The 11,855-nt window shown below is 39.7% G+C and overlaps 2 protein-coding genes across 4 annotated transcripts; both read left to right on the forward strand.

The window, feature by feature from the left end:
• Nucleotides 1-407: 407 nt before the first annotated feature.
• mvda (mevalonate (diphospho) decarboxylase a) lies at nt 408-7,107 on the forward strand. Of its 3 annotated transcripts, none has more exons than XR_007570068.1 (11): nt 408-615; nt 1,328-1,398; nt 1,945-2,059; nt 2,164-2,310; nt 2,523-2,722; nt 2,952-3,026; nt 3,165-3,383; nt 5,323-5,438; nt 5,662-5,770; nt 6,216-6,557; nt 6,734-7,107. XR_007570068.1 is itself a non-coding variant. In XM_050045881.1 (10 exons), the coding sequence occupies exons 1-10, from the start codon at nt 555-557 to the stop codon at nt 6,294-6,296; spliced, it is 1,194 nt and encodes a 397-aa protein (XP_049901838.1). In that variant the 5' UTR covers nt 408-554; the 3' UTR covers nt 6,297-7,107. The 3 variants fall into 3 exon arrangements, 1 of the variants encoding a protein (XP_049901838.1); XR_007570069.1 differs by having other exon boundaries at nt 6,216-6,551; XM_050045881.1 differs by having other exon boundaries at nt 6,216-7,107.
• A 439-nt stretch (nt 7,108-7,546) lies between these two features.
• Nucleotides 7,547-10,761, forward strand: LOC126391265 (cytochrome b-245 light chain). Its single transcript, XM_050045898.1, has 6 exons — nt 7,547-7,704; nt 7,966-8,035; nt 8,558-8,632; nt 8,725-8,808; nt 8,931-9,012; nt 9,847-10,761. The coding sequence occupies exons 1-6, from the start codon at nt 7,647-7,649 to the stop codon at nt 10,039-10,041; spliced, it is 564 nt and encodes a 187-aa protein (XP_049901855.1). The 5' UTR covers nt 7,547-7,646; the 3' UTR covers nt 10,042-10,761.
• Nucleotides 10,762-11,855: the final 1,094 nt, after the last annotated feature.

The raw sequence follows: 11,855 nt of genomic DNA on the forward strand, positions 1-11,855 counted from the left end.
AACACTAAAGTATAATTACCTTAAAATTCCACTTAAGTTGCTACACTACTTGAGCATTACAGTGTGGCACACTATTTATTTTTTGTACTTTTTTTATTCCAGCTTTTGCTATACAATTACAACATTTACAGTGAGTTTATTTATTTATTTATTTTTTTATGCATCAGAACTATCAGTTACATGCATTTTCTAATTATTTTATAATTAATAGAATATATTTCAATAAACCCTGACTGAGCCTGTGGGATGGTCTCTGTCCTTGCCCCATTTCGCACGAGCGTGGTCAGATGATCCCTCATTGGCTATTCCGACTGCCTCATCAAAATAGCTCGGCTCTGATTGGTCGCGGTGTTTGTCACATGTTCAACACCAGCCAATCGGGAGACACCGAGGAAAAGCTGTAGTAAGGTTGGCTAAACTGTAGCTGCTAACCACTAGAAGTAAATGTCTATACCCAGGTATAGCCTGTCAATACTCGGGTATAGACTGTCAATACTCGGGTATAGACGATCAAAACATACACAGGCTCACATTCAGCTGTACCAGGGGACAATATGGACAAGCCAAACATAGTTACATGCACCGCTCCGGTAAATATAGCTGTGATCAAGTACTGTAAGTATCTTTCTTGACTTATCCTCGTGTAGTAACGTTTGGTTTGTAGCTTTAGGATGCAAAGGTAACTATGTCATGTCTTAAAGGGGACCACTACCTAAATTGAAAATACCAATATATTATTTCTGTGGCAGAGGAAAGTTCAGTCAGTATTTGTGAACTAATCTCTCTCAAAGCCAGAAACCAGAGAAGTAAGTCTCAAACTTGTGATGTCATAGGGTATAAAGTGTGGAGCTTCTCCACAGACAATGAATGGGAATTTAATTTTGTAGACACACAGAGGGTTTGTTTTCTTTTTTATACCCAAATGAGCTTTCCTGAAACAGAAAATGTACCCATATACTCAGAACACTCCCCAGGGTGCTCTCAGTGTCATCTAGGACACCTCTCACCATTCATTGTCTATGGAGCAGCTCCACACTTTATACCCTATGACACTGAATATTTGAGTTTTACCTCTCAAGTTTTGGATTTTGGAGAGACTTGTTTGTGTTCACTAATACTTTTAGACCGCCTTATACCATAGGAATGACATGTATACATTTGAAAATGGATGTAGCTCCACTGTTGTTTGTTATATGGTGACTTTTGTATCATGTCTCACTGAATATTGGACATTAAAGGGTGGCTTTAGAGTTGAGCATATTCGTACTGTTTAATTGTATCGGTCTGACAACACCTCAGTCATGCACCTATGAATCTTCCTTTTCAGGGGGGAAGAGAAATGAAGACTTAATTCTACCCATCAACTCCTCGTTGAGCGTCACATTGCATCAAGACCAGGTATTTATGTACACAGCATTGTCATCAATCTGACTATGAATGTGTCTGTGTTCTGTTGGAAAACAGGCTTTGAGCTTCATCAGTGTGCCAGTGTTAATACTCCTGCCCAGAGCTGCTGCCCTGAGTGGCTTTGTATTCCTCTCATCATGTAAAGACTCCAAATAAAATAAGAGAAGAAAGAGGCTAATGTAAATATGCCACTCATAGCATTTTTGTGTTAACTGGTAGTTTAAGCTTGGCTGGTCACTCTTGAAACATTTATATGTACTCGTGCTATTTCAAGCATTATGTACACAGTGTGGTAAAACTGTGACAAACTTTGTAGCAGAGCTTGCATTAAAAAGTCATGTCAGCATTTTGAAAAATACAATGGAAACATTGCAAGAAAGTATAAATACATGACTGATTATGTAAAATATTGACCTCCGTGTTGAATATTGCCTTGGATGATGATCAGCATAAATTTTGTTATGTATAATGTTTAAATCTTGAAGCAAAGGTGTTAAATCTGATATAGATCTGACTTTTCTTCTTCCTTCTTTTAAGCTGAAAACAACCACAACAGTTGCAACCAGCAGATCATTTCAGGAAGATCGAATATGGCTCAACGGCAAAGAGGAGGACATAACCCATCCAAGACTACAATCCTGTCTGAGAGAGAGTGAGTCTTGTCTGTTTTGTTCCCCTTAAAAAGCCTGGAAATGAGAAAAACTGAGAGTTAGAGAGTGCAGGCCATTGTGTCATTTTCCTGCGTTCTGAATTTAGTACGACGACTAGCAAGGAAGAGACGTAATGATGGGGACCCCGCTTTGGATTCGACTTGTTTGTCTCACAAAGTTCACATCTGCTCCGTAAACAACTTCCCCACTGCTGCCGGGCTCGCCTCTTCAGCAGCTGGATTCGCTTGTCTCGGTGAGTGTGAGCACTTCACTAATGACAATAGAGTATTAATTTTATCGAGAGCTCAACAGCTGCATTTCAGCATAGAACAGAAACAGTTCAAACTATCTTATGCTGCCTGTGTGTGCCCATTCTTCAGTATTCCATGTCTTTCTCATATTTATTACATCTTCATTTTTCTCAGTCTCCTTTGCTCTTACCCCTCTTTCATCACTGTGTTGCAGTTTACACTCTGGCCCGGGTTTTTGGCGTAGAGGGGGAGCTGTCTGGGATTGCACGGCAGGGATCGGGCAGCGCGTGCCGAAGTATGTATGGAGGGTTTGTCCAATGGATCATGGGACAGAAAGACGATGGAAAGGACAGTCTAGCCCAGCAGGTGGAGCCAGAGACTCATTGGCCTGAGCTCAGAATCCTTGTACTTGTGGTAGGTCAATTTGAGTGTTTGTGAGAGCGACTGAAATAATGATATGAGTCAGATATGTCTTGGCACATTTGTTCTCTATTGTGAAGGTCACATACCTAATTTCCTCCTTCTATAAATGACAGTCTTGCGAAACATGTTGAGCAACTGTGTTGACTAGTGCACAAACTGCACGCTTTAACTGAAAATAGTAAAAAGTTATATCACGTGTAATTAATTCACTTTTTCACAGGCCAGTGCTGAGAGGAAGCCAGTGGGCAGCACCTCTGGGATGCAAACCAGTGTACAAACAAGCTGCCTCTTAAAGGTACTATGTTCACTTGCTTTAATTTACATTTTTCAATGTACTAACATGACTATTAACACTGTTAAAAGTGGAAATGAGATGTGTTTAAAGCGAACTTATTGTCACTCACAAGAAGGTCAATCTTTTCTGTGTGTGTAGCACCGGGCCGAGTCTGTCGTCCCAGGCCGGATGACACAGATGATTGAAGCAGTGCGAAGAAAGGACTTTGCTGCATTTGCTGAACTGACCATGAAGGACAGTAACCAGTTCCATGCAACCTGCCTTGACACATACCCTCCTATCTTCTACCTCAACAGTGTGTCTCAACAGGTTATCAATTTGGTGCATCGGTATAACAGACACTACGGGGAGACTAGGGTGAGCAACAATATCTATGTAGTAATCATCTTGGTATATTGTGTTGGACAGCTGTGAGTTTACCTTTTGTTAATGCATTATTATGCAACATTAAAGGTCCAGTGTGTCAGATTTAGGGGGATATATATTGGAAGAAATTAAATATAATATAATAAGAATGTTTTCTTTATTGTATAATTTCCTTAAAATAAGGATTATTGTGTTTTAGTTACCTTAGAATTATTCATATATATCTACACAGGGAGCAGGTCCTCGTCCGCAGAGTCCACCATATTGCACCCCCATGTTTCTACAGTAGCCCAGAATGGACAAACCAAACACTGGCTTTAGATAGGACCATTTGTGTTTTGTGTTGGCCACCGTAATTAGCAGCCCCTCTGTGACAAGAAAAACATGATTTCTTTTTTACGTAAAACGTCTTAATTCAATGTTTTCACTGGTTTAAATCACCTGGTTCATTTGTTTTGGAGAGGAACTTCCGCTAAAAGGATCTATATCAAAATTACAGTGAACACACATTTAGTTATCAGAGAAAAAAACTGAGCACACATTAGCAGGTGTTGGGCTACTGGCCCATCTGTGACAAGCCAAACAGCACAATAGAAGCATTGATTTGTAATGTGAAACCGGTTTATTCAGTAGTTGTTGTTTTTTACCAGTTTTAATCACATGGGGTGTATTCTCAAAGCTTCCTAGTATGAAGAGTTGCTCTTAGTGACAAACTTCTAAGAAATATCTCAGAATAGTGACATTTTCGAGCTCCTAAGCCGAAAAACTGTTAGGAGCAGGGAGGAGGACTTTTAAGAGGCTTAAGAGTTTTTTTAATCAGAGGAGAAAATGGTGAAAACACAAAGAGGTCGGAGAAATATTCTCCAAATGCTGAATGACAGTGAGTAAATGAAACGCTACAGATTAGATCGTGCAGGAATATGTGTGGTTGATCTCACTAGGGATATGCACACATTTCCCATTTAACACTATAACACCAGAAATAAAATGATCACATTTCTAAGATGTTTTGAAAACTGGAAAAATGCAACAGTGCAGCAGTGATGACTTGGGTTTGTCTCAACCTTCCATTAGCAGAGTGATCACACTAACAATGACAACACTTTTACAGTCAGCAGTTGATTTCCACTGGGTGTCCAAACCTTGCAGGCTCACAAAAAGACGTGTCTGTGACACCCAATCATATCTGTTAACAGAATGCATCATACCTAGCAACATGTTCAACCACACCTCCTTGCAAAGGTAAAAGGTTTTGTCCCTTCCTTGCTCAGAGTTGCTCTGAGAACTTTCCTATATCATCCTATGCTAGGACTCCTTAATAAAACGTTTTGTTTGGAGCTCTCTGAGAGTGTTCTCAGAATGTTTGTGAATACGGCTCCTGGTCTCTTTGTTTTAAAGAGGAAGAGATCCCTGCGGATAATTAAGCTCCCAGTAAAAACCTCCTCAACAATGAACACTGAATAAATTCTAAGCGGGAGAAGTTTCAGCTGGTTGCAATCTGCAGTCCTCACCACTAGATGCCACTAAATCCCCTTAACTCTTGCACACTGGGTTAATTTCTCTGCGTAATGAAGTGATGAATGGAAATGTGGCTGCTTTGAAGGTGATACAATTGTCGAAAATATCAGTTATGCATTATATCATTTATAGTTAATGGAGCCAAAACATGTATACCACATATTTTAAAAGTTCTTCAGATCATTTGTCTGTGGCGGTGTGTATGTCTTATGATCATGTACTTCATGCATTATGTATAACTGTAACGTCCTCACTTTTGTATCATTGAGTGCACGCTCTTTTTTTCTTGTGTGAAACATTTCTCTCAGTTCATGCAGCTGAATTTCTGAGATGATGTAATGAAGATGTGAAACTTGCGAGGTAGTTTTCAAACTCTTCATGTGACTGTCACATTCTGTTTGTTCCCCTCTAGTTGGCCTACACATTTGATGCAGGACCCAACGCTGTTATCTTCACTCTACAGCAGCACGTTCCTGAGTTTGTTCAGGCGGTTCAACATTTCTTCCCCCCTGAGACCAACGGAGGACAGTGAGTTGACAGTCACCAAACTTACTTAGCTTGAGGGAGCAATCCTGACAGCTGACTCCTGACTGACATACAAATTAATAACTTTATCTAAAAATATGATACATATACATAAACAGTCAATGATACATGGGTGTTTTTTGACTCCAAATAAGCATTTTATTAAGGTGTGTTTGCATTCAGCCTCTTTGAAATTAGTCAGTGAATGTCTCTTCCTTCTCTGCAGGTTTTTCAAGGGTCTTCCTGTCAACCATGCTGCTCTTTCTGAGGAGTTGAAACAGGCTATTGGTCTAGAGCCCATGCCAAAGGGCATAAGCTACATTATTAGTACCAAGGTAAACACATACAGATAGATGTGATCACTCTGTAGCTCAGTTGTTTTATCAGTTCACTTTAAACAGCGACAGAAAATCACTTTTATCAGTTTTTTTTATTCATTTTACTTTGTGTCTATCTTAAGGCTGCAAAACATATAGTAGAAAGATGGGATACATGAATTGTCAGATTGCGAGACACATTCAAATTTATGTCCACATTTCCTTTTAGCATGCTTTTACGAAACATTGTGTTGCACTACTTCGATTGGAAATTGTGGCACATATTATGATGCACAGTAGTTCCTCTGTCTTACTGTTTTTACACTAAAGACTTTTATTAAACGGCACTTTATTAGCCTTTATTAGAACAAGCTTTAAAATAGCATTTTTAAATGTTACCACACAGACACCCAGGATGAATCTGTTGTTTGATGTCATGATCATTTCTTGTTTTGTGTTCAAGGCTGGACCAGGCCCTCGTGTTGTGGAGGATCACACTCAGCATCTGCTTGGATCTGATGGGTTGCCGAAGAAAACCGTTTGATGTCCTGCAGCCCTAAATGGACAAAGATCCACTCAACAATAATGAAGCTAATTCATCAGAAATCAAACTTGCTTTAGTCACATGTAACAGGTTGTTACAAATCCCAGCAACACCAGATACCTTCCTTACCAGTGTGGATTCTAGTATGTCTTCTTTTAATAGTGCAAAGTCTTAGGGCTGCTGTTAAACTGCACCTACTTGGGCAACAAAAAAGTTTATCTTGGGTGCGTTGGTACAATGGACAACCAAGAAAGGGTGGCAGTGGAGATACCTGCACACCAATGCGACTGGGCTGGACAGCCACAAAAAGGTCCACAGGCTGAGATCAATGCGAAAAAATGTCAATTTATTTAGGGATATCTGTCTTGATACTTTCTGCATTGATGTCAGCCCGTGGAAGTTTTTGTGGCTGTAGCATAGGTTGCTTTGGTGTGCAGGTATCTCTGCCAGCCTTCCTTTAACCATCAAACAGTACTGATGTGCCTCTCATCTCTTTATTGCTTTTAGAGGTATTTGACTAACTGTTTCAGGTGTAGACATGAACATGTGCTCACCTCTAACTTGGTAAATAAATGGGCACACTGCTGCTGCTTAAGGGCACTACCAGCGTGCTCTTAAGCAATGCACAATGCAACATTAAGTACTTTTTTGCCTATGAGGGTTTGAATTTATGTTTGTAGCCATGTGTGTAAAGAGGGTGTTATGATTATGTTTTCATCTTTTGAAAATTGAATTTAAACCTACAGGATATCCTTAAATCATGTTGGTTTTATTCTGTAACATGAAATAAAATATATTTTAGCCAATATAATGTTTTGTTGTTTGGTCCTTTGCCGTTTCCAGATTCAAGTTTGCTTTTGCGAGAATTTTTATTTAATTTTTATTTATTTTTTTGGTCAACGACCAGTGACTTTAAAAGCTGAAATGATCAGAATGGCAGCAAGCACCTGTTGAGAAATCCCCTATGACTCAACTATGTAAACATGAAGTTATTCTTTAATCTAAGGCAAAAAATCTGACGCCTTTTAAAAGATTTGTTTATAAATGTAGACCAGAGTAACGGCCTTAAAACGGATGGCAATTAGCAGCATAAGCATATGAAATTCAGGTGCTGCACCTACCTTTCTTTATAAATACTCAGACCTGTCCGGTAAGTTTGAAAGGTTAGACACTCCTCTCCACTGTGGCCCTGCGCTATTCGGAAATGACGACTGCAGCCTCCCGCCCTGCCTCCCCGTCGTCACACATAACACACCTCGCATCTCGTAAAAACACATTTCTTCCTTGTAGAAACAATCAAAGCTGAGAGCAGCTCTCTGGTGATTCACAGCAGCCTGCAGAGTGAACGCGATGGGGAAGATAGAGTGGGCGATGTGGGCCAATGAGCAGGCTCTGGCCTCGGGACTCAGTGAGTATAAAAACTTTACCAAAATATTAAAAAGAAATCAGAGAAATTAATGACTAACTTCCAAGAACATTTTAATTGAAAGTCATTAAATACTTTCAACTGTACTGTAAGTCTGCTTAAAGAATAAATTAAACTGAATTTTAGAGTCAAGTAAATGTACATACAAATTTAACATACTTTCCTCTCTGAGTGGAGTGACAAAAGGGAGGCTGTGTTGTTTGTTTTAAGTTTTAATTTTATCTTCCTGCTTCCTTCTTTCAGTTCTCCTCACTGGAGGCATAGTGGGGGTGGCTGGACAGTTCAGAGGCTGGCAGTTTGCTGCTTATGCGGTGTATCCTTTACACTTTTCAGAAACCGAAATTCTAGAGTCCCACTTCAAATATGCAAAACTAAAGTCTGTGCAGAGATTGTAGCCATTTGCTGCTCTTATTCAACTTTTACATGGCGGCCCTTAAGTACAGTTGCATGCTGTGTAAGAATTCATAATCACATGCCTAAGAGAGAGCTAGAGAAGTTATTTAGGACAGTTAAGTAAATATATTTACCTTTTTGCAAAATATTCAAGCCTACATTCCACCATTTGAAGGCACGAGGCAATATATAATCAACACAAACATGTCTGCTTGTATTTGTATACACGAGTCAATAAAGTTTTTCATTAGTAAACCAACAGTATAGCAGAGGTAGTTTTTGTTTTCATGTGATATTCTTACAATATCCTGCATATATTCACTTTTATATCAGAAACAATCACAGATGCTTATTTGAATTTGCCATGATGTCCTATCACAGTCATTACACGACTTCTTATTAGTGAACCCTGTGAGATGAAACAGCCTTGACAGATAACTAGTGCTGCTGGGACCTTTGTGTGTCTGCTGGAGTACCCCAGAAGCAAGAGGGCCAAGGGCACGAGTGTGGCGAGGACGTAAGTGATCTCATTTTCCTATGATTTAGTTTGTGCAACATGTAGGCTCTACTTCAGTCACTGCTCACTCCTGTCTCTTGATTTTCCCTCAGGGGCCAGTACTGCTTCACTGTGGTTGTGAAATCCTTTGGGCCACTCACAAGGAACTACTATGTCAGAGCATTTCTGCATGCTGCGTGAGTTCATTATATCAGCCACTTTCCTTTGCTTGACAGCATTCCTCTCATTCACCATCTCACCATCAAAAGACAAAGGACTATATTGTCTCTTGTCCTCAAAAGCTATGTCTCTTTTGTAGAATCTGTGTACCTGGAGGTTTTATGCTCGCTACTGTCCTCGGATGCGTCTGCCTTGGCATTGCCAGCCTCATCTACCTTGCAGTAAGTTGGTACCTTTTACCATATCAATCTCCAGTTAGAGCAGGTTGAATATACTCAACACTGATAAAGTTGTTAGATGAGGCAGGAAGTGGTGGGCCTGATGGAAACAAGGAAATAGCAACAAGGAAGGGACTGTTTCATTACTGGTACCTCTGTTGAGACATGGCCTTGCAGTTATGAAATCTGACCAGTCAGGGGTGTGCCTGAACTCTTCAGAAGTACGTGATGTGGTAACCAGAGTTATAAAGCCTTCCAGGCTGCACAGTTTATCTCATTATAAACATGCACACAAATATGAGTGTACAGGATAAGGGCCACTGATATGTACCCTCACATTATTGTTGTTAGGGTTTGAATAATAGGTTTCAGCATGGGCAGATATTGAGACAAAGGGCCCCTGGGCATGGACATGCAGAGGGCCCCACCACCTCTCCTACACAGGAATAAGACACAGACTTTGTGACGGTTTTGCCTCTTTTTTATTGTTGTTTTGCATCTTTCTTTAGTCATTATGCATCTTCTTGTGGATTTCGTATCTTTGAGGAAATATCTGTCTTTTTTGGTCGTTATGTGTCTCTTCTTATGGTTGTTTTGCCTGTTTCTGTAGTTATTTTGTCTCTCTTTGTGGTCTTTTGTGTCTCTTTGTGGTATTTAAGTCTCTTCCTGTTGTGTAATTTGAGTGACATTGTGCAGATAAAAGTCAAGGGATGCCCTGACACATTGGGCCCCTGGACTGGTCAATAATCCATCCATGGGTTTCTGGCTTGCTTAACTTGATCTTATTCTAGCCAACCATCACTGACTTGTATTCTTTGTCATCATCTTGCTTTCTAGGCAGCTATCCGAGGTGAACACTGGGAGCCTATCCTTCCAAGGAAGGACGTGAGCCGAGGGGCAGCATTAGGACCAGACAGCATCAAGCAACCTCCTCAGAATCCACCACCAAGACCTCCTCCTGAGATGCGCAGGAAACGGGTGGACGACCTGGAGGGAGCAGCCTACGACAACCCCATCCCTGTTACTGATTAACCAGTCCAGTGCCAGCATCCTCTGCAACCCTTCCCCCTGTCTGCCTGAGACCTCAATACAATGAAGCCCATCAAAACCAGTCACAGTGGGACGCCACCAGATTCTGTGACTCTGGACAAGTGAATAGTTTTCTAAAGCAAGTGACTGGTTGTGACGACATGTTGGGTCCACACCTTCATACCTCAACCTGCAGAGAAATATCTTTAAACAGATGAAAATGTTTTTTAGTTAGTTAGTTTGTTTTTTGTAAGAACTGAGAATTCAAAGAAGGATGTAATGAATTTTACTTCGGAACAAAAAACCCATGCCACTGGAGACAAATGTAAATGCTGTAACTGTTAGGTGACGACCAACTACATTAAGTTAGTTGTGAAAGACTGTAGGAGATGTAGGTATTTTTACTGCTGTTTTAAAAGTGTAAACCTTTTTTTCTGTGCTAATCCCCACACTTTATGTTTTAAGCTGTGTTTGATTCACTGCATTGTGTTGCCATGCACAGATCTTACAATATTTTGTATTGTATACCTACACGCTGTTATTAACCCCTGTATATTTGTGGATTTCTCGATGTCACTGATCACAATGCTGTAGGACAACATAGCACTGTTTGCTAGGATTATTTTGATTAATGGGTTTTGGCTGAATCAGGCTGTTAGGCATTTGTCGTTATTATGTGTCTGTACTTTGTGATGTTGTAAATAAATTCATTTTGCTCCTTAATTCATGATCCGTCCAGGGTTTTGCTTTTATATGTCGTATTTTTTCAAGTTTCCTTTGCATGATTATTTTAAGTAGTGATATTCGCAACTTCCCTCTTTCGCAAACACCGGATTTCATTATCTCAGAATTTCCCCTTCTCATCTGTGTTTCTTTTCTCTCATTGTTTGTTAATTTTCCATCCTTTTCTGGCTTATGCTGGACACAATGGCACACAATGGCAGACAATGGGTGGCTTACACATCTGCCCGGTTGTTGGACAAGTTCTGCTTGTTCGTATCATTTCTGTAGTCACGTCTCTTAAGTGTGCTTTTTGTTGGTCACAGCTGACCTGTCAAGCAGCTGGAGTCTGTGTGGAAACCAGAGGTACAGTGATACTTCCTCATTTCAGTGTGTGGGGCTGTAATGTGAGAAAAACTATCTTTGTGCAGCACTCTGGTTATACAGTTTCAGTATTTTAATACATCTTATGAGTCCTTCCAAGTAAAATTCCAATAGTGTCTTGTGTAAAAGCTTTTTTTAGCTTATTTTTACCAGTAATCAATACAATTTAATGTAGTTTTCTAAATTTAGTAAAAAGTTCATAAATGTGAAAGTTACTTAAAACTTGCTTGTCTTGTTTGGGCAGTTTTATCTAGGGTAATGCTGCCACCTCCTGCTGCACAAGAGAACTGAAATGCACACTGATAATTTGGTGCAGTAGTGTGTTACGTTTGTGTTTTATGCAAAGACAAAACATACATTTCATATTGTGGGACTGTTTAAAATCACTTAAAAAGTTTAACTTTAAAAGAAATTAAAAACAATAGAGTGCAATACAGATTTCCATGAGATACAACATCAAAGTGCATTAGCAAAATAGCTTTTATAGAATGATTTAACTATATAAAAGAGGGAAATAATATTATCAGGACTTAAATAAGTGCCTCCTATATCAATTTTCAATCAATTTTACTGATAAAGCTAAATATCATAAATCACAATTTGCCTCACAGGGCTTTACAGCATACAACATCCCTCTATCCTTTGGACCCTCGCAGCGGATAAGGAAAAACTCCCCAAAAAACCCTTTAATGGGAAAAAAACAGTAGAAACCT

This window comes from Epinephelus moara, chromosome 1, assembly GCF_006386435.1.
Source record: "Epinephelus moara isolate mb chromosome 1, YSFRI_EMoa_1.0, whole genome shotgun sequence".
Taxonomy (NCBI): domain Eukaryota; kingdom Metazoa; phylum Chordata; class Actinopteri; order Perciformes; family Serranidae; genus Epinephelus; species Epinephelus moara.